Source organism: Mesocricetus auratus, unplaced genomic scaffold (genome assembly GCF_017639785.1).
Source record: "Mesocricetus auratus isolate SY011 unplaced genomic scaffold, BCM_Maur_2.0 Super-Scaffold_100015, whole genome shotgun sequence".
In the NCBI taxonomy this organism is placed as follows: domain Eukaryota; kingdom Metazoa; phylum Chordata; class Mammalia; order Rodentia; family Cricetidae; genus Mesocricetus; species Mesocricetus auratus.
Genome location: NW_024429198.1, coordinates 4,392,198 through 4,413,189, shown reverse-complemented (window position 1 = coordinate 4,413,189; position 20,992 = coordinate 4,392,198). Strand labels below are relative to the sequence as shown.

General features: G+C 39.7%; 1 protein-coding gene across 2 annotated transcripts in view; it reads left to right on the top strand.

Moving 5' to 3' along the window:
- The window catches only part of Wdr70 (WD repeat domain 70), a 214,369-nt gene that overhangs the window by 63,620 nt on the left and 129,757 nt on the right, over window positions 1-20,992 (top strand). For both annotated transcript variants that reach the window (XM_040757590.1, XM_040757591.1), the window contains one exon: window positions 11,989-12,065. In XM_040757590.1, the coding sequence (XP_040613524.1) occupies window positions 11,989-12,065 (77 nt within the window). The remainder of the gene's footprint in view (window positions 1-11,988; window positions 12,066-20,992) is intronic.

Genomic DNA, 20,992 nt, shown 5'->3' with positions numbered 1-20,992 from the left:
AAGCCTTGCTAGAAGACTAGACTGGATAATTAGTCTGTCTGTCTAGGTAGAAAATGACTCTAACAAATCACTTCCGAGAGTGTGGTGGGGAGAAGAACAACAAAGGTGTGGTGTGGACCCCTGAAAGACCAGAAGAATAGAGTTCTCAGCCTTACAGTGAACTCTGATGATAGTTCCAATGGCATCAGATAATGTCTAGAAGTTTCAAGATATTGATTCTTGGCTGTTACAGAAGGGAGCATGGATAAGATTGTTTAGTAAACATCTGCTAGTTTGGCTTTTGTCTGATGCAATATGGGAAAGTTTTGTCCCTCCTGTTCTTGCAGACAGAGGGATGCATAGCAAGGAATGGGCATGTATTATAGTAGCTAAGAGTGGTACTCCTCTCCCACACTGTGGAAGCAGCAAAGACGTGAATCTGACTCCTTTAACCACAAGGACTTCTATTCTGCCAACCCTTGAGTGTGCTTGGAAGCAGATTCTTCTTCATAACTCCAAGAAAGGAATGTAATCCTCTTGGAATCCTTATTTCAATCTGTGAAACACTGCAGAGAGTCCAGCCACATTGTGAAATACAAAGTAATAAATGAGGGGTCTTATAAACTCCTAAACTTGTGGCATATGTTACACAGCAATTGAAAACTAATGCAATTCTGGAAAAACAAAACAAAACCCAAACATATTAAGCAGTGAGAAGGTTCTTTTAAGAAACGGCAAGGATTGTGATTAAGCCTAAAAGAAATGATTAGCACTGAAGGTAAGGCGAAAATATTTTTATATTAATAACAGGAAGGACAGAAATAGGTTCATCAGAAAATACACATAATATTTCCCACAGTAGTAGCCTCAGATTGGAAATGGCAAGTGTCACTATCTACTGGCAGAGCAGGTTTCTCGATTTGTGTTTGAATATATCAGGGTGGGCTTTAAGTAGGATCTTAAGGACTTAGAATTGCAGGGCTGGGGAGATGGCTCAGTGGGTTAAGTGCTTGCTAGGCAAGCATGAGGACCTGAGTTCAGACCCCAAGCATCTGTATTAAAGCTAGGCATAGCAGCACTTGCTTCTGATCTCAGTGCTGGGGAGGCAGAGATAGGCAGATTTCTGGAGCTCACTGGCTAGCCATTCTAGCTGAATTGGTGAGTTCCAGGTTCAGTGAGACCCTGTCTTAAAAAAGAAGGTGGAACGCATTTGAGGTTGATACTTGATACTGACTTCTGGCCTCCATATACATCCCCCACTCTCCCCATTATCTTTGTTTGTTTTCCTCATATGATATTCTTGAGTTTTATTTATGATTCCGGGTTTTGTATAGAATATTCTGATTGAGCAATAGTCGGAAATTGTTCCAGAATAAAGTTCTTTATTGTAGGCACAAGAAAAGAGAACACTCAAGATTACACTGAGACAGTGACTAATGTTTAAGACATAGAAAACAGAAAAGTTAAAAAAAATTGAAAGACAGATGGTTATGTGGATAATAAGTGGACAATCTAGAACTTATACATATCTGGTGAAAAATATTTGTCACATTAATAAATATTAAGAGTCTATGGTTTTGTGGTAACCACAAAATAGCCATAGTTAGTGCTGCTGGAATATCATAGACCATTTGAATGGTGTAAGCCAAAGAAGAGTGAATGTCTCTGTAATGTATTCACATGGGTGTTTATGTCTCTCAGATGTTTGAAGGTCATAGACCTTAGAGCATATGATTCAATGAAGGAAATGACTGAGTGTGATTGATTACAAGGGTTGGGTTGGTAAGGGATGACCTGTGTGCTAAATCCAGCCTCCATCCTGATTTTGTAACTAAATTTTATTGGAAGACAGCCTTGTCTGTTAGTTTATTGTTTGTAGTTCCTTTTGTGTTCCAATGGTAAAGTTGAGAAGTTGTTCAGAAGAGGTGGGCTATTAAAGCTTAGACAACTTATTGTCTGATTCTTTAGAGGAAAAGTATTCCAACTCCCAAATTAAAGCTGTGAACACATCCAACAAAATGTTCTTACATTTGCTGTGATTACTAAGACCCATAAACTGCTTAAGCACTTCAGGGTCAGTCAACAGCATCTTCTTTGCTACATTTTGTCTCTTCACAGGAGCGGGCTGTTGGCTCAGCATGCCAGTGACAGGGCACCTTTATTTTGTGGAACCTGAGGCTCTCATTATTCTCTGACAACAAACGGTACTTCTACAGGGTGTTCCTTTATGTTGTTATCTTTGGAACAGTCACAAAGTGGCTAGATTAGTATAGATTAGGTGCGCGTGCGCGCACGCGCGCGCGTGTGTGTGCGTGTGTGTGTGTGTGTGTGTGTGTGTGTGTGTGTGTGTGTAGGTAATACAAAATACAGCATTGGTCATGGATATGTAGTATTCTCTATTCAAAGTAGAGCAAATCATGAAAGACAAGAAGATGCTTAATTCTTCTATGCAATTTGATGTTAAGGCCATCCAGTAAAGGAATATTCTTGCCTCCCCTAAGACCTATTGCTTAGATAAAGAGGGAAAGAAAAACTAATTTATTTGATGAAAAGGTGTTTTAGTTGTTAATGGTTTTTAGGTGTCACTTTAAAATTCTTCACTAATATTTGCTGTGGTACTGAATCTGTTTAGATCCAGTTAAGAATCCTTAGTTGAACTTCATTTTGTTATGACTAATTTTGGTCTCTGTTTGAACACAGGAGCACTTAACATTCCCCTTGCCTTTGTCATGCTTCTGTCTTTACAAACAAAAAATAACATTCTTTGGAGCTTTTTCAATGTAACATATTTATTTGTGTTCTTCTGACTACTCAACAGCTAAGGTGTTCCTTCCTTTGTGTTAACATCTTCTGGATGCCATTTTCTCTTGTTTTATTTTTTAATATTCTAAGATGCTATTTCAACTCTAATCCACAATTGTCATTTTTTTTTGGGATCAGCTTTGATGGATGGATTAGGTAAGATGTTGGATTGGTGTCTGAATAAGAAAAAGCATCTTGGTCTGTTTGAGATGGCTAAGTAGGAGCTGTCTGTAGAATCTCTGAGTCAGGGAGTAAGAGGAGGGGATTAGTGAACTGGAACTCACTGAGCAGGAAACCAGCTATCCTCTGATTGTGATATCAGGCAGCTTTCTGCTTGGGTCATTCAGTCCAACATTTTGATAATTGAGATACAAAGTTGTCGATGGAGTTCATGTTCAGATCTGCAAATTGAGCAACAAAAATAGATTGCAAAAACCTACCTCAAAGTGTTTTAAATAAGTATATGGTTTTATGCTAAGCCACATTCTTTGCTGTCATGGAGTCCATGTGGGCTGGGAGCCATCAACTGACATACCTGAATCCAGTGACTTGTTTGAACAGCAGAAGAGTGGGAATGTGGAGGAATGTGCCAGACTGGGAAAGCCACAGCAGTTCAGTGTCTTAAGTTCTCAATGGCTGGGTGTGTGTTGAGATGTTAGGGATTCCCTTTCATTGTAACTCAAAAGCTGTTTCTGGCCCACCAAATTGGACCAGATACCTGCTAACTGCAAGTCATTGAAAAATTCTTTTCTCTCCTTAAATAATTGTCAAATTATTTCCATTTTAGAAAGATTAATCGGATCCCTATGTATTTGAATGAACTTACCACTTAATTATTATTTTTCAGTCCCTTTGTTGTGCTTAAATCACTTGTGTGTTCTTGCCATCTGTCCTTATCTTACCCAGTGGCCTGTCTCAGTTCTTACATTAATGTAACTGATTAGTATGTGGCATAGTCGATTTGCTTCGCCAAAACATCTTTCTTTGACTAGCAATGTACCGATTTGGTTTTCTTACTGCTTTACCAAGTGTTCCTTTTCATCCCTTCTAAATTCAACCTCTTAATGTTGGAGTGTTCCAGGATTATTGCTGAGCCATGTCTCATATTTATGCCTGGGGAGCCCCACTAGGGAATCATAGGTCTGATGGGCTGACCTGCTGGACACTAATTGTCACCTGCTGTGTATTTCCATGGCAGCTCTCAACAATGCTTACCTTCTGACTGCTCTCATCTGGTCAGACACTTTTAGATACCCTATGTTGACGTTGATGTCTTATGATGCACAGCTCTTCCCTTGTCTTACTACCTGATGGACAAACTCATTGGATATATAACAGGTCCCCAGCATAACAGTAAAAAGGGAGATTATGGCTTTTCCTCATAGATCTGTTTCTGTAGTTGTTTTTATTATCTAGATACTGGCATCACCATTCAATAGCTAATGAAGCAAAAAAGTTTCTGAGTTCTCCTTGACCTTGATTTTTCTCCCTCTTATCCTACAAGCAAATCATTGCTCTGACAACATAGTCATGTGAACAAAGCTGTTCTAAACATTTATGTGTAGACCTTGGATGGACCTGTTTTTATGGTGTAGCCTCTAGTAATGATGGATGTTGATTTTCTGATTTTAGCCACTATAATAGATGTTTAGTGGATTTAATTTGTATTTCCAGTAGAAAAATTTTAATGACCAATGATATTGAGCATCTTTTTGCCACTCTTATTGTGGGTGTGTGTATGAGTATGAGCACACACACTCCCATGCAATTGTGTGTGGAATCCAGAAGTTTAACATGGGAATATTCTCTTCAATTGCTTCTCCACCTTAGTATTTGAGACACGTTTTCTCAGAGCTCAGGGTTAGGGTTAGACTAGAGTTTTCTCCACAGCTTTTTCTGGCACTGTGAATTCTAGCCAGCAGGGAGGGAGCTTTCACCTTAGTCCTTTCTTTGTTTCTGTATCCTGCACCAAAGTGTGTGGTGTCCTAAGTGATAATCTTTTACCATCTAGTTCTGTTGGGCAAGTAAGGACAGTGGCCATAGCCTGTGTTCATTTGGAGATCCATGAGACCTCTCCGCATGCCTGCATTTTCTGGGCTCTGAGGACAAAGCCCAGGCCTTTGTGCTTGCAAGGCATGTGTTTTTCTGGCTGAGTCATCACCATTTTTCTCTTTTAAATTTCTTTGGAATTATTTGAATATTTTCAAATTGTATTCTTACCTGCTGACTTTAAATTTCCCTTTTAGATTTATATATTTTATCTGTATGAGTGTTTTGCCTACATGAGTGTACGTGTACCACATATGTGCCTAGTGCCTTTGGAGGTTTGAAGGGGGCATCACATTCACTGGAATTGGAGTTATAGATACTTGTGAACCACCATATAGGTGCTTTGAACAAAATCCAGTCCTTTATAGGAGTGATGGGGGTCTCTTAACCACTGAGCCATCTCTCTATCTCCTACTTGCTGACTTTTACTATGTGTCTTTGTATATTTTTTCTTTGGTAAATGGTGGCTATAGGTTATATTCTGTTCATTTACACACCCACAGTATAATCCCTTTGTATTTATGGGGTATTGGACCTACATCTGATTTCCCACTGGATAACCAAATTTCACAGATGCTCAAGTCTTTCATATAAAATGACATATATATGGGCTGAAGACAGAGGTTAGTAGTAGAGTGCCTGACTAGCATGCAGAGGGGTGAGTGGTGAGGGTGGGTATTGTCTTGGGTTCAGTTATCAGCACTGCTAATGCCTCTAAAGAAAACTGGTAACTGGTGAAAATGTTTCAGATAATTGTGGCACTGATAGCATGGCTATTTTCAACTGGAATGTAGGCTGGGCCCCAGAACCAAGAACTGTCAGCTGCCTAAGAAATCATGGTATTAGCATAGCCTGTAGGGCAAGGCAGATTACCCAGAGAAGCCTTTGTCATGTTTGATTATATACTGTGTATAGAAGGAAATCTGAGAAAATTGGATTAGAAAATTAATCAAGTTAAAAATTGCAAAGCTAAAATTGAGCTACTTGGGAACTAGAATCCACAGAAACGATTCATCATTGATAATCTGATGATTCCAACTTCAAGCTCATGTACTAGCAATGCCTCAGGTGCTTCAAGTCCTTCCTGGAGGTCAACTCACCCAGCTGAGCTGTGCCCAAGGGTGGTGGTGGTCCTTAGCTAACACCTCACCTGTCTTTTCTGCTGATTTTCTGTATATCTTAAAAATAATTAATAGATGCAGATTAGGTATATTTTCAGAAAAATAAAAATGTTTGAGTAAGGAAAAGAAAGAAAAGAAGCTCTGGTTTAGATTACTAGAGCTTTGCCACACCGGATTCATCTCTCCTTGCTTTACCGCCAGCCTCCCACCTAGACACAGCAGCCTTGTGCAAGCCCAGAGAGCCATGCCTTTCCATGCTAGCTTTGTCACTTGTGGTGGCCCTAGAGGCTAAGATTGGACATACAGAAGGCAAACATCATCCCAGAGACTAACCACCATACTCATTCTGCTTTCTTCTCTTATCTGTTATTCAGACAACCACCTCCTATGATCTCTTTAGTGATTTTTGTTATAATCAGATAAAGAATAGGTTAGCATGTATGTATTCTTCCCGACTCATAGGCATGGGGCCTGCCCTGGAGTGTTGATATACCTAGTGCCCCTCCATTGGAAAACACTGATTTCCCTTCCCCAGCAAGTATTAATTGCAAATAGCTTCTTGGTTAGGGGTAGGACTTTGTGCCCATTTTCCCTTCTCAGTGCTGGGATTTTTGTCTGGCTTGAGTGTGTACAGGTCTTTGTACACCCTGCTATAATCTCTGTGAGATTGTGTGTTTACCAGCCCTATTGTGTCTGGAGCAATGTTTTCTTAGAGTCCACCACCTCTGGCTCCCATGATCTTCCTGCCTTCTCTTCCACATAGACCCCTGAACCTTGAGGGGGAGGGGTTTCCAGCCATGTAGTGGCCGAGTGCGCCAGTCTTTCTGTCTCCACCCTGTCCTGCTGTGGGTCTCTGGGAATTCCTGTCTACTGCAAGAAGTCACTCCTCTGATGAGTCCCAGCCTAAGGTCACCAAAACAATACCGTGTCCTTACTTCATCATGTGAGTCCATGATGTCTGTTTGTACTATATTAGTGGTGTGAACTTTGATCTTATTTAAGGTGGTGTATATCAAGTTTTTCCACTGTAAAGTTTTTCTTCTTTTTAATCATTGACAATTTGCAGAAAGAGTTTGTAGTCCTGTAAATACCAAGTTCAGTTTCAAGTTTTCCTCCATGAGTTTTAAGATTTATTGATGATTCTTGTCTGAAAAATTATTTCTGTGATGATTGCAAAATCATTTTATATTTATCATTTAACATCATTTTATAAGGAGATGAGTTGGGAAAATCTCTCTCCCCTGTCTCTGTCTTGCCCTCTCACCCTCCCCTCTCCTCCTTTCTCCCTACTGTGTAGCTTTGAACTGCTTATTCTCTTTCCTTTGAGTGCTGGGAATAGAGGTGTGTACCACCCACCATTCCTAGGATTTTAAATAATTAGCTCAATGTATTAGTATGCACTCAAAGGTTCGTATTATAGTCAGTGGTTTATAGTCCCTTATTATCGTTGTTTGTTTTGATGTTGTAACTCTCCCAGAAGCTGAAGCCCCTCCAGCCTGTATTTTAACCCTATACCTCCCCCATCACTTTTGCAGTGCTGTCTTTTTTGCAGATTGAGATGTTTCAGATTCTGCTTTTCCTTTGGCAGCACTGAAGTCAGTCATTTCTCCAGGAAGCTCTGGGTTCTTTTATTGGAAATTCATTGTTAGAACACAGGATCTCTTTGCTAAATTTTACCCTGTGGTGCATGGTTTCCAGATACTCAGTGGGAGAATGGCATGTGCATATATGTGTAAGCACCCCCCATTTATTTGTACCTACATATTAGTTTAAAACACCACAAAATTCGTGATGGTCCTTTTCTTCCCCATTTTTGAAGCTATTTTCTCTAACAGTGAGAAACCTGATTCACATCAACCTCAGTGTAATTCTTTACTAGATTAATTCTTCATTGTATTGAAAGCAGTTTAGAATTGTTAATGCATACCACTGCAAAGAGAAAACAAATGTATTAATTAGAATTTAATACTTAAAATTTTGGTCTTAAGCTGAGAGTATTTTCTAGTTTATGCAGACTACTGTAATTAGTTACCGCAAATGTGGTGGTTTTAAACATGATTGATTCCTTCATAATTCTTGAGGCCAGAAATCACAAATAAAGGTGGAAGTAGGATTGTACTCCCTACAGTGACCCTAAGGCAGTGAGTGTGTCTCAATATTCCTAATGCTGTGACCCTCTTAATAGAGTTCCTAATGGTGTGGTGACCCCAACTGTTGGAACCTAGCATTATACTGAACCCCCCCCAATGGGTGGGATATGCATACATAGCATATCAGCATTCAGGCAGATGCTTAGCAGCTCAAAGGGTCCTGTGTTGGCTGGCTACATCATGTGTTACGGGACTGCATAAGGACTCAGTAGCATGTGCACACTTCCCCTTTTAAGCGAGCACCTCCACATGTTTGCTCTCTCTTCCTTTTCCCCTTTCTTCTCTCTCTCTCTCTCTCTCTCTCTCTCTCTCTCTCTCTCTCTCTCTCTCTCTCTCTCTCTCTCTCTCTCTCTCTCCTTCCTTCTTCCCTCTCTCCCCCCCCCTCTCTTCCTGTTTGGCCAACACCTACCCCCCCACCTTGTTCTCTTCTTCCAATAAACTCCATGTGGGTTAATGAATCGCTTGGTTCGCAATCCATCGCGCCTGTAGTTTAAACAAAAGTACAACACTAACCATAAAATGATTTTAGTTGCTGCTTCATATCTGTAATTTTGCTGCTATTATGAATTGTGATGTGCAGGATGTGTGATATTGGGACCCCCATGAAAGGTTTGTTTGACTCATAAAGGGGTTGCCATCCACACATTGAGAACCACTGCTCTAAGGGATAACTGTTTCCTTGTTTCTGTTTTACTTTGGAGGTTCTACGTGTCCTCATGTTGGGACTAAATAAGTCTAGTATCAGTCTTCACCTTCTCATAGGTTTCTCTTGTGTCCTCTACTCTTGTCTTTTAGAAGGATATTCACAATTGGGTGTAGGACTCACATTATTAACTTATTTAGATATTGTTTAAATCAAACTCTTAATTAAGACCAAAATTATAAATATTGAATTCCAATTTTTTAATTTCTTGAATTTCATACATGAATACTATATTTATATAATTTTCATCTTGCTTTCTCCCCCTTCCAATTCTACAGTATTTCTTCCACTCAGTCAAATTTGTGACTTCTTCCTCTTTATTATTGTTACACACACACACATACACACACACACATACACACACACACACACACATGAGACATAGACACACACACACTACTTGAGTCCATTTAGGGTTACTTGTTTGTAGATGAGTTGAAGGCTTACCCACATCAAGGAGCTTGTCCCTAGAGAAATTGATTCTCTGTCTCTCCAGTCACTAATTGCCTATAGCTCTTATCTAGGAGTGGGACCTTGTGAAATTTCCTCTAATCCATATTGGCATACCAGCTGGTGTTGCCATTATGCAGGTCATGTTTAGGCAGCCATATTTTTGAGATTTCTTGGGTGAAGCTTCCCTGTTATATCTAGGAGATGCTATGCAGAAGTAGTTGTCCTGGTTCCCTGGCTCTTGCACTCTTCCGTTCTGCCTAATGTGGTGTTTCCTGAGCCTTAGGGATTGCATTGTTGATGTATCCATTGATGTTCTTATTTATGCCTGGAAATACTGTTTTTCCCTTTAAAGATCCCAGGACCTGGGATAAGTACATATTTTGGGAGACCACCATTCAGTCCACTGTAGGGGTATACTTCCCTCTACCTTCCTCTTACCCTTTTTTAAACACAGCAAGGTTCATTTGTTTGCATTCATGTTAAAATTTAGATTGTCCCATCTGTATTTGTTTGTGAATACTCACGTATGAAAGCTTCACTTTTTTTCAAAAGCCAAATAAATGAATAAAGAATCTCACATTATGATCTCTATTATTAGGGAAATAGGTGCTGTGGGAAAGAACAGTGAGTTAAGCTGTGTTTACTTCAAGGACTAGGGGATAGTTATTAGATCAAGTGACCTGTAAACTGAGGCTGGAAGAATGAAAAAGCCACCATAAGAAAATGAAAATAAACAAGGCTTCCAGCAGGTGGGAAAGCATGCTATCTGTAGAAGGAGCAATGTGTAGTAGAGAGAGCCAAAAGGCAGGCAGCAGCTGGTGCACGTTGAGCAGGAAGGAAGACAGTGAAGTGAACAAATTGAACAAATTGCAGAAAATGCAAATTGCTTAGACTTGTTTAAAGATAATAGAAACTAGTAAAGGGCTAGGTACAGAGGAATGGCATTAGAACTGTATCTTTTTTTAAACTTATTCTTTGACAATTTCCTTTCTTCTTAAAAAACTTAAAAAATTTCATGTGCTTTTTTTTTTTTTTTGCCATGGATGTTGCATTCCCTGAACCTGGGGTTATAGACAGTTGTGAGCTGCCATGTGGGTTCTGGGAATTGAACCTGGGTCCTCTGGAAGAGCTGTCAGTGCTCTTAACCTCTGAGCTATCTCTCCAGCCCATCTTGACAGTTTCTTATGTGTGCAATACATTCTGGTGGTACTCACAAGTCTGTGTTAGCTACAATAGATGTATATTTTTAAAGTACTTATCATGGTGTGTGGAACACACAAGATAAGAGTTAAAGTACAGAGATTGTAATGTAAAAAATAACTGATGAGGAAACATGAGATAATGTTGGCTTATAGAAGAGTCATAGTGGTATAAGAGAAAAATGTAGAGACGTGAAATGAATTTGGATAGACTCAGCAAGAGAGTGGTTGGTAGATGGAATTTGATTGTATCTGGAAAATTGGAAGATTAAGCTAGGGGGGTATTTAAGGAAGATTCCTAAGTTTGTCTAGTCCCCATAGGTATTGCTTCAATTCATGTCTCCTACTGTAGTTCAAGATTCTCCACCTTGGTGGTCCATGTTTGTTTTATAGAATTTTTAAGATGACACCAAATACTATTTGAGGTATTATGGACAATTTGGATAGGAAATCATCTCCAGGTACCAATTCCAAATCATTCTTCCCAGAGAGGTACTGTTATTTTCCTTGTAAGGTATTTTAATCTGTTTCTTCTTCTTCTTCTTCTTCTTCTTCTTCTTCTTCTTCTTCTTCTTCTTCTTCTTCTTCTTCTTCTTCTTCTTCTTCTTCTTCTTCTTCTTCTTCTCCTCCTCCTCCTCCTCCTCCTCCTCCTCCTCCTCCTCCTCCTCCTCCTCCTCCTCCTCCTCCTCCTCCTCCTCCTCCTCCCTCCCTCCCTCCCTCCCTCCCTCCCTCCCTCCCTCCTCTTCCTCCCTCCCTCCCTCCCTCCCTCCCTCCCTCCCTCCCTCCCTCCCTCCCTCCTCTTCTTCTAGGTATAGTTTTATTTTTGACTTTGTCAGAGACTGTTATTACTCTACTAAAGGAGCATTAGCCTCTTTTCTGGCCAGCTTGATCCTGACTTACTGTGTATGAGAGTCTACCTAACTGTGCTACCTGAGTGTGGTGTGGGAGGTATTTGTATGTGCATGTGTGTTTGATGTGTGCTCTGGTTGACTTGGTTGAACAATTAATTTTTAGACCATTATCGTGTTGCTTCGATTCTATTATTGTTGTGTTCTCTGTTAAGCAGAGAAAATTTCCCCTCTAATTGTAAATATTTTCCTCTTACATTTATTCTTATAGCTAGGTTGTAGAATCAATGTTAACACAGTTTTAGGAAGTAAGGATTTTCTTCCTTCATCTCTTTCTTTGCTTGTTTGCAAATACTTCCTATTTTCTTAGTTATTTTCCATTAAGGTAAAGATCATGACTTTAAAGAAGGACCTATGTGCCTTGAGTTTTCCCTTTAAATTTTTTCTAATGAGAACACATCACTTACTCTACTTCCCCCTTATTAGGTACCTGTTAGAAGTAAGCACTGCTAGTTCCCAGAGTGGTCAGAGAGGGCTAGAAATGTGAAATAAAGCGTGCTATGAGGTGAGATTGGGATAAAATAATGCTAATTTAAAAGTAAAATAGAATGCTTTTGAGGGATCTTTAAATGTGTGATGTCAGTTTATGTTTTACCATTTAACACCACCTCTTTCTTCTTTAAGGGTCATACAGCAATGCTTCATACTGGCTCATGGCATCCCAAAATAAAAGGAGAATTTATGACTTGCTCAAATGATGCGTGAGTATTGTTGATACTTTTTGAATGCATTCATATCTTTCAGTATCTCTTAACACTTGTATCATAGCAACCCTGGTATAGTAAGAAATAGGAATCCTGGTGTTTATGTGTTCCTATTCTTGACTTTGCTTTGACTTCAGTTGTAGTGTAAAGTTTAGTTAAACAAATATGGACACTGTGGAAATGAGAGACTTTGTAAATTCCAGTAGAGTTTATCATGGGACACACTGGATTAGACTGATTCTAGTAAGAGGATCCAAATAGCTTTGAAAGTATGACAAACAATTCCCTGCAGTGAAGACTGACTTCCATTTGAAATGGGAATGCATCAGTCTTCTTTCCTTGAACTGTATAAGCTGACTGTTCTTCAACCAGAGTTCTGTGTGCGGATCACTAAACTTGAAGCACAGCCCCCTTTACCACTTTTAAGAGAAGTTTGTCAGTGGGCCGGGTGGTGGTGGTGCACGCCTTTAATCCCAGCACTCGGGAGGCAGAGGCAGGCGGATCTCTGTGAGTTCGAGGCCGGGCTGGACCTACATCCTCTAAAATAATACAGAGAAACCCTGTCTCGTAAATCAAAAAAAAAAAAAAAAAAAAAAAAAAAAAAGGGAAGTCTGTCAGCAATAAACTCAAACTCACATAGCTTACAGCTTGATTGACCTTTTTCTTGGCCTTTGACTTGGAATAGTAGTTAGTTACGGGCCGAACTGTGGAACATTATAGTAATAGAATGCTCACCACGTATACTCCACCGAGTCTCTGTCATGGGTCTGAGTTCCATTGGAAGTGAGTGCTACAAGACAAAAGTGCAGGTGTGCCCAAAGCTAAATAGTGTAGTTTTATGTGTGGTCAGTGTTGTTGAGGATAAAGTTAAATTAAAGGAAAAGATCGTTCAAGAGGGCTGATGAGATAGATGGCATAGAGGGTGAGGGCGCCTGCCTCCATGCCTGACAACCTGAGCTTGATCCTTGATTGTTCACATGATGGAGTGAGAGAATAGACTCCTGCAAATGGTCCTATGACTTCCACAGGTATACTATGGGGCGTGCACACGTGTGTGTGTGTGTGTAGTATAGGTATGTGCATGTGTGTGCAGATGCCCATGGAGGCCAGAGGCATCAGCCTCCCCCCCCCCCAGTAACTGAACTTATGTCCTCTGCAAGACCAGTAAAGGGCCTGAGCTCTGAGCCATCTCTCCAGCTTTCTGTCTTGGAGATTTTAATAGGGGCAATTAAACTTTAAGCAAAGATTATGTGAGCATGTTTCATCAGTGATACTCTGTTTTGCCTGCTCCTCATTCTTGCTTTATGCTGTTCTTTGTCTCATTTTGGATAACTGGAGAAAAGACATCGTTTCTATAAAAAGACCCTGGTATAGACAACCATTGACATCAACCTCCTTTGTCATTATAGTGCTGTGCACTTAGAGCTTAATACATCCAAGAGTGTTTGCTAACCTGTGGTTTTACAGCAGTGTTGGAGTAGAGGGTAGAATTCTATGGCTTTTGCCAGTCATGTATGGAAGGAACACAACTGAATTTGCTTTGGTGTAAGAGGAGTGAGAAATGGTTCCAGCGGAGGCTAAGGTGGCTCTTACTGTTTTGTGCTGGCATAACTTCCACCAGGTTACGTTGAGGGTCTCTGAATGTGTGTCACAGACATTAGCGTTGTAATGTTTCAATTCCAGAAGATTCAGTGTGAAAGGGAGACTGAGGTTCGTCTGATGGAGGCATGAAATGAAAAAAGGAAGAAGGCAAATGGCAGTCGCTCATTTCATCAACTTTACAGAATGCATAATCAGGGAGAATTTAATAAAATTTTCTTGGAAGTAAATGGTAATGATGGCATTGAAGATAAAAATGGTTATCAAAGAAATTCATTTTTACTCATGGGTTGATAACATGTGATGGGGAGTCATTTTGTAATTTGTAGTAACTTACAGGCTAAGAGTATGACACAGGGTCACTAATACTAACACAGTCCTCAGCAGAGAATGTGTCTACAGTAGGAAGGACATGTATTATGGGTTTTGTTCCTCAGTACTCAGTGTTTCAGAGCTTGACTGTTTTTGGAGTTAATGGTTTTGAGGGATGCGTATCCAGAGAGAAGAGGCCACAGGACAACACAGTGAGGAAGCAGCTAGCTGTCTAGGAGTCAAGGAGAAAGGGTCTGGGAAGAAACAAACTTCCCAGCACCTTCATCTTAAACTTCTAGCCTTTTTACTGTTAGAAAATAAATTTATACTCTTTATGACACTTTGAAGATTTATCTTATTGTGTGTGTGTGTGTGCGCGCGCACGCGCATATGAGCGTGTGTACTTGTAGAGTCCAGAAGAGGTCATTAGATCCCTGGAACTCAAATTACAGAGGCACTCTTTAACTACCGAGCCATCTCTCCAGCCCCTTTGTTATGGCAGCTATGATAAACTAATTCAGGGAAGAAAAAGTTTTGATATTATGTACCAAATAGTAGAACGGTAGGGTTTCTTGCTTAAGACTCCTTACTATTCTACCTATTGTCACTTTAGCTGTCTTCCTGCTTCTGAGATATATTGGGCAATCACCCATCTTTGTTCAAGATACTGACACAAAGGAATCCAGGGCTAGCTTCCTTCCCTGGATCTTCTGTGCTTTGAGCTCCAAAAATTTTATCTTAATTTAAATGATCACATTAATTGCAGGGTAGATCTGGGCAATTGTTTTGTGATTATCTTGGAGATTTCAATTGAAAAAAGATTCAGGGTTCCAACTCTTTTTATTTACCTGGTAGTGGATTATGAAAAATGAATAGTGGCAAGAATTTTTATTTCTTTGGCAGATTTTTATTGAATTGTTGGCAGAACACTACAAAATTATATAAGATTTATTACTGACAAATAACTGACCATTGAGTGTTCTCTATGGCCCCAGGAAAAAAAACACAGTGAAATAGTTTCTTTTTGTTTGTTTGTTTGCTTGTTTTTGTTTTTTGAGGCAGGGTTTCTTTGTACAGATTTGGAGGCTGTGCTGGAACCAGCTCTTGTAGACCAGGCAGGTCTCGAACTCATAGAGATCTGCCTGCCTTTGCCTCCTGAGTGCTGGGATTAAAGGTGTGCGCCACTACCTTCTGGCTGTGCCCTACCCAGCAGTGTCTGAAAGGCTTTGATATTCACTTCTAATTCTATGAATTCATGCCACTTCAGAATTTTGATTATTAATTTTCATTTTTAAAAAAGATTTATTTGTTTTTATTTTATGTGCAAGAGTGTTTTGCCTGAATGTATGTTTGCTTGCCACATTGCGAGCAAATGGGGCCAGAAGAGGGTGTCAGATCCTCTGGAACTGGAGTTACAGATAGTTAACTACTCAGTGGCTTTGGAACCAAACTCCAGTCTCCTGTAAGAGCAACAAGTACTCTTCACAACTGAACCAACTCTCCAGCCTCATTATGAATATTAACTTTGAGTTAAATCTTAGAAGTCTTTCTTTGTCTTGCAGTTGATCTATGTCATCTAGTAAAAAGCTTGCTCACAGCCAAAATGGTTAGATTTGGCTGCCATTTTGCATAATGTTTCTACACATTTTTGAAATAAAATTTTAAGTTGAAATTTAAAAATCAATCCATGTCCTTAGAGTTTTACAGATCTTCATGATGATTTTTGTGATTATAATAAAATAACTGGCATTTTTCTACATTCATCTATATATTTTAAAAGAAACCCACAAAGGGCTGTTGAGATTGTTCAGTGGGTAAGAGTTCTGTGTATGGAGCTTACTTGGTAGGAGAGCTGACTCTTGCCCTCTGACTTCCATACGTCCACCATAGCATGTGTGTCCACACATTCATTCACACATGAAGTAAATCAGTCAATACACAAATGCAGGAATCACTTAAAAGTTATTAAAGAGGTGTGTGGAAACAGCTGTCAATTAAAACACATGCACCTCCAGCTCTAAAATGCTTTTGTCTGTCTGTGTGGTGAGAGCAGCAGTTAAAACAGCCCTCATCAAGCACTTCAGCGTGCATGTAACAGTCGCAGAGTTTTAGAAAGAGAGAGCATCTCACCTGTCACAGTTACCTTACTTTTCTGTAAAGTAAATCGGGAATGCTTCTTTTGGGCCGTCTCCTTGTGGCAGAGTAGTCCCCTCTCTTTGACCAGTCCTGCTCACTCTGCTCCCCATTGCATGCAGCCTTAACAGAAGACTCAAGTCATGTGGAAGGGAAAGCAGAATAAATGTTGGAGCTAAGAATTTGTGAGTTTTTTCCTCTCTTACAATGAAAAATTGGTAAAATTTTAGCTGCAGGAAATTGTTTTTTGAGGCAGAAGTAGTGTTGTCTTTTGAAGAAAACTTTGAACTGTTTGCATTTTTTCTTTTTTAAAATTTAAATTAGAAACAAGCTTGCTTCACATGTCAATCCAAGCTCCCTCTCCCTCCCCTCCCCTCCTTCCCCACACCCCCCACCAGGTCCCACAGCCCCCCTACCCAATCCCCACTCCGTTCCCCAGGGAGGGTGGGGTCCCCCATGGGAGATCTCCAGAGTCTGTCATTTCATTCAGGGCAGGGCCTAGACCCTTCCCCAAGAGTCTAGGCTGAGAGCATCCCTCATTGTGGGATGGGCAGTCAAAGTCCATTCGTATGCCAGGGATAACTGATCTACTACCCAAGGCCGCATAGATTGCCTAGACCTCCTCACTGACACCCACATTCAAGGGGTCTGGATCAGTCTTATGCTGGCCTCCCAGCCATCAGTCTGGGGTCCAAGAGCTCCCCCTTGTTCAGGTCAGTTGTTTCTGTGGATTAAATCAACCCAGTCTTGACCCCTTTGCTCATCATTTAATACATACATACATACATACATATATATATTTTTTTGGGGGGGGTCAAGTTTTGTCATCCCCCAGTGTTTGTTATTCCTTTGTAATCCTGTCTATTTTTCTGTAGTAACTCACTGTGAAATGTTTGTCTCTGAATTCCAGGGTTTTTAAGCTGGATAATAATGTCTGTCTCCATCAGTCATCAGGAGAGAGACAGAATATGGAAGAGTAGCTGGGCAGGGGTACACATGCAGTAACTCAGTGAAGAAAAATTACATTGGTTGCAAGAGGACCAAGGATTTAGTGAAAGAGGAGGGGCCAGTGATGTGGCAGAGTCACAGTTTGTGACTTCTGCAGTCACTGGGAGAAGATCCAGAAACTTCTTTTAAAACATCTAAGTTCAGTTTTTAACAAACACTGCAGTGGTCTGGAGAAAGTTAGGTCACACATGCAATATTAAAGGTTTACCAGCAATGGCATCAGGTAGATGACAGGCAGCGGCATTGAAGGGTTGCCAGTGCTACCTTCTTTTTGGGGAAATTTCATATGGGACTTTGAAGTAAGTGTGTGTGTGTGTGTGTGTGTGTGTGTGTGTGTGTGTGTGTGTGTGTGTGTGTGTGTGAGACTATAAATTGCTTTTATGGAAATTCATGAAAGAGGAAATGGATTTACTAAAGGATAAAAGGAAATTGTAATTTGAATCCTTAAAGCTGGTCGGGCATTGGTGGCGCACGCGTTTAATCCCAACACTCGGGAGGTAGAGGCAGAAGGATGTTTGTGAGTTTGAGACCAGCCTCATCTACAACCGCTAGTTCCAGGACAGCCTCCAAAGCCACAGAGAAACCCTGTCTTGAAAACCAAAATCCTTAAAGATCTATAACTTGCAAAATATATGAGGAATCTAAAACTTGCAAAATATATGAGGAATTAGGATGATTTTACCTGTAAGTAAAAGATATATGTAGTCTTTATTTTATTATTCTAAACATCTGTTGTCTATTTCTCTTTATCTATCATCTATCTATCTATATCTGTCAACTACCTATTGTACATATCTGTATCATCCATCTATCTCTTTATCACCTACCTAATGCACATTATCTATCTATCTAGCTATCATTCTACCTAATGCACATTATCTGTCTGTCTGTCTGTCTGTCTATCTATCTATCTATCTATCTATCTATCTATCTATCTATCATTCTACCTAATGCACATATCTCTGTCTGTCTGTCTGTCTGTCTGTCTATCTGTCTGTCTATCGCCTACCTAATATGTGGGGGCATGTACCTGCCACAAGGTGTGTGTGGAGCCAGAGAGTGGGTTCTCTCCTTACATCATGTGGGTCTTGGGAATGGAACTCAGGTTATCATGCTTGGTGTCAAGCTTCTTTACTGACTCAAACATCTCACCAGCCCTAAGTTTAACTTCATGTACTGTGAAATGAGTAGACCTTAAAATTTAGTTCATTTTGCTTCTGAACAGAAAAGGGAATGTTTTAAAGAGTCAGAAAAGGTAGGGTATAACCTGTGAATCCTGATTTCATTTCTTTTTCTTCCAAGAACAGAAAAAAAAAAAGAATGGAAAAAGCAGTAGTGAAGGGACATTTGGGGACATTTTAATAATGGATCAGAGTACTGAAAAAATGACTCCAATTCTTTACCTTTTCTTACATCATGCTTTTTTGCAGTATGTCTGTCTAGCAACTTCCATTAGGAAATGGTGACTAGTACCCACCATTTGTCTGAGCTAGTCAACAGTGTCATAGACATGATGTGTTCTCAGCATAAGACTCTTCAGAGTTAGTGCATACTTTTACTTCCTTAGGCTGTGATGTTGCTCTCTGATTAAGTCCTGTTTACCCTTCTGCAGGGTGAATGATCCAGCGAAGAAGAGTTCAGTCTTAGCTTAGGTTATTCTAGACTAGCTTATAGTCAGCCAAACGTCAAACTAGATCGGCAGGACTGACTATGGAATACACATGTTAACCCGATTAGGAGGGGACAACTCAGGGGACTGCTAGTCTCCTGAGAAATAATATGTGCTTGTTCTTCTAAACCATTGAACTTTATGGATGAGTTTATACATCAGCTATAAAGAAAGATGTTTATTCCTATGTAACAAGGAAGATGCAGAGAAACAAAATATAATGAGATGTGCAAGATTTATATAGTATAGAAAAATCAGAGCAAGAATCAGATGGTGAGTAAAGATGCGATGCACTGTTAGACTGTATGTGCTGTTTGTTGTGAAGAGTATATTGGTTTTTGTTGTGCCATTTTTAGCTTTAAAGACCTTTGAAGCCTTCAAGATAAAAATATTATGGGGAATCCTTCTTAATATCTACTTATATAGATACCACCCCCCCCAAAAGCTGATCTTAAGATGTAGAAAGGGAGAGTTCATGAGACTTATAACTAACTAGCCAACCTTTTCTCCACTTAATCAAGTTTTTTCTTGGCATTATTTTTGGTGTATTTTAAGCCCTGTACATCAGTATTGCTTAGATAATGAGATTTGAGTAATCAGTGATTTTCTTCATTGAATTTTTATACTAGAGATTCCTCTGTGTGTCTCAAACTGCTAGGATGTGTAAGATATCTATGGAGAAAAGATTGTCTAGTCTTCATTTGGAGATTTCAGCATCAAAGAGGAAAGATCCAAAGAATCATTTTAACAAACAAACAAGCAAAAAAAAAAAAAAAGCTCAAAAACCAAAGCCCCAAATAATTAATACCCTAACACCTGGAAGTGTTTTCTAAACACAGCAGTGCAACTCTTTGTCTTTGCCACAGCCAGGAACATGTATTGCACTCTCAGGGTAGAGTCCCAGGAACATACCTTGGGAAATGAAGATTCACAATAAATTATTTTGATGATTGAATTCAGTAAATTATAAATATTTTTAAAAATTTTGAAGGCTATAAAGATAAATTATACTGTTAAAAAATTCCCAAGTTTTGCATGGTATCATGGAAATAGTATGTACTTTGTAGTTAGAACCAGAGGACACTGGTACTCTACAAGGAGCTGTGAGCAAGTAATTTGCTGTCAGGTTTTAGATTTCTATAAAACAGGCCGATGCTGATTGGTGATTCTGGCATGAATGTGTAGAGTCTTGAGTGTAGTTGGTGTTCATGCATAGGTCTACGGGCTAATGTGAACGTGAAGGTTTCTTTCACAGCTTGGTGAGCATCTCCTCTTAGAGCATGTGTGGAACATACTGAATTTTGCAGGCTTTTTCTGGAAAGCTGCTAGGCAGATTTCAGTTGGCTTTTACAATCAATAACATATGTAAACATAATTGTACAATTCTCCAAGGAATGATGCTTCACATAAATGGACTTCAAAATAAGTAAATTTCCTATAATTCGAAGTTTTTTCCCCTCTATTTTGAGTATTTTGGAGGGAAACTTAAAAAACATTAGTTTTCTGCATTATTCATGAGTGTTTTGAATACAGTTTTAACATTTTCATAATTTATAAATTATATATTGTGGCATGCTGTGCCTGAGAGTGCCCTGGCAGCACAGACCTAATTATAGTGTTTTGAGGGCTGCTCCCCTCGCTTCTGTTGTTCTACAGAAACACTTCAGTCTCTCTTCCAGTTTTCTGCTTCTACAAGAAGGCTAGAGCCAGAGTAGGTCCGACTCCCCTCCCTTCCCCTCTTTCCTACTGTCCTTCCATTCTTTTTCTTTTTAAAGAATTACAGCCAAAAATAAATAAACAATAAATAAATAAATAAAAAGGACTAAACAATTTAAATAGCATGATTTTTCAGCACACTTAGATTTTGCCATCCTCTTAGGAGACTTTTCTTGCTGGCTTCCAGATTCTGACCAGATTTGCATTGTCTGGGTAGCTGAATGAGTAAGATAGAGTTAGATTAACAGTGGTTCTTTGTGTGATGCTGTCTTTGAAACAGAAAATGCACAGTTTAGAGTATGGTTCTGTCATATCATGCATAGCTCATATCTACGTAGATACTGGATCTTGTGCAGGTTTTGTGAAAGCGCAGATGCTGTGAGTTCCTGGGTGAAAAGTCCCTTTCATATGTGGACTATAGCAGTTGACAGCATTCCTTTCTATCCTGGGGCTCTAACATTCATTTATCCTCCTCTCTTCTGTTGAT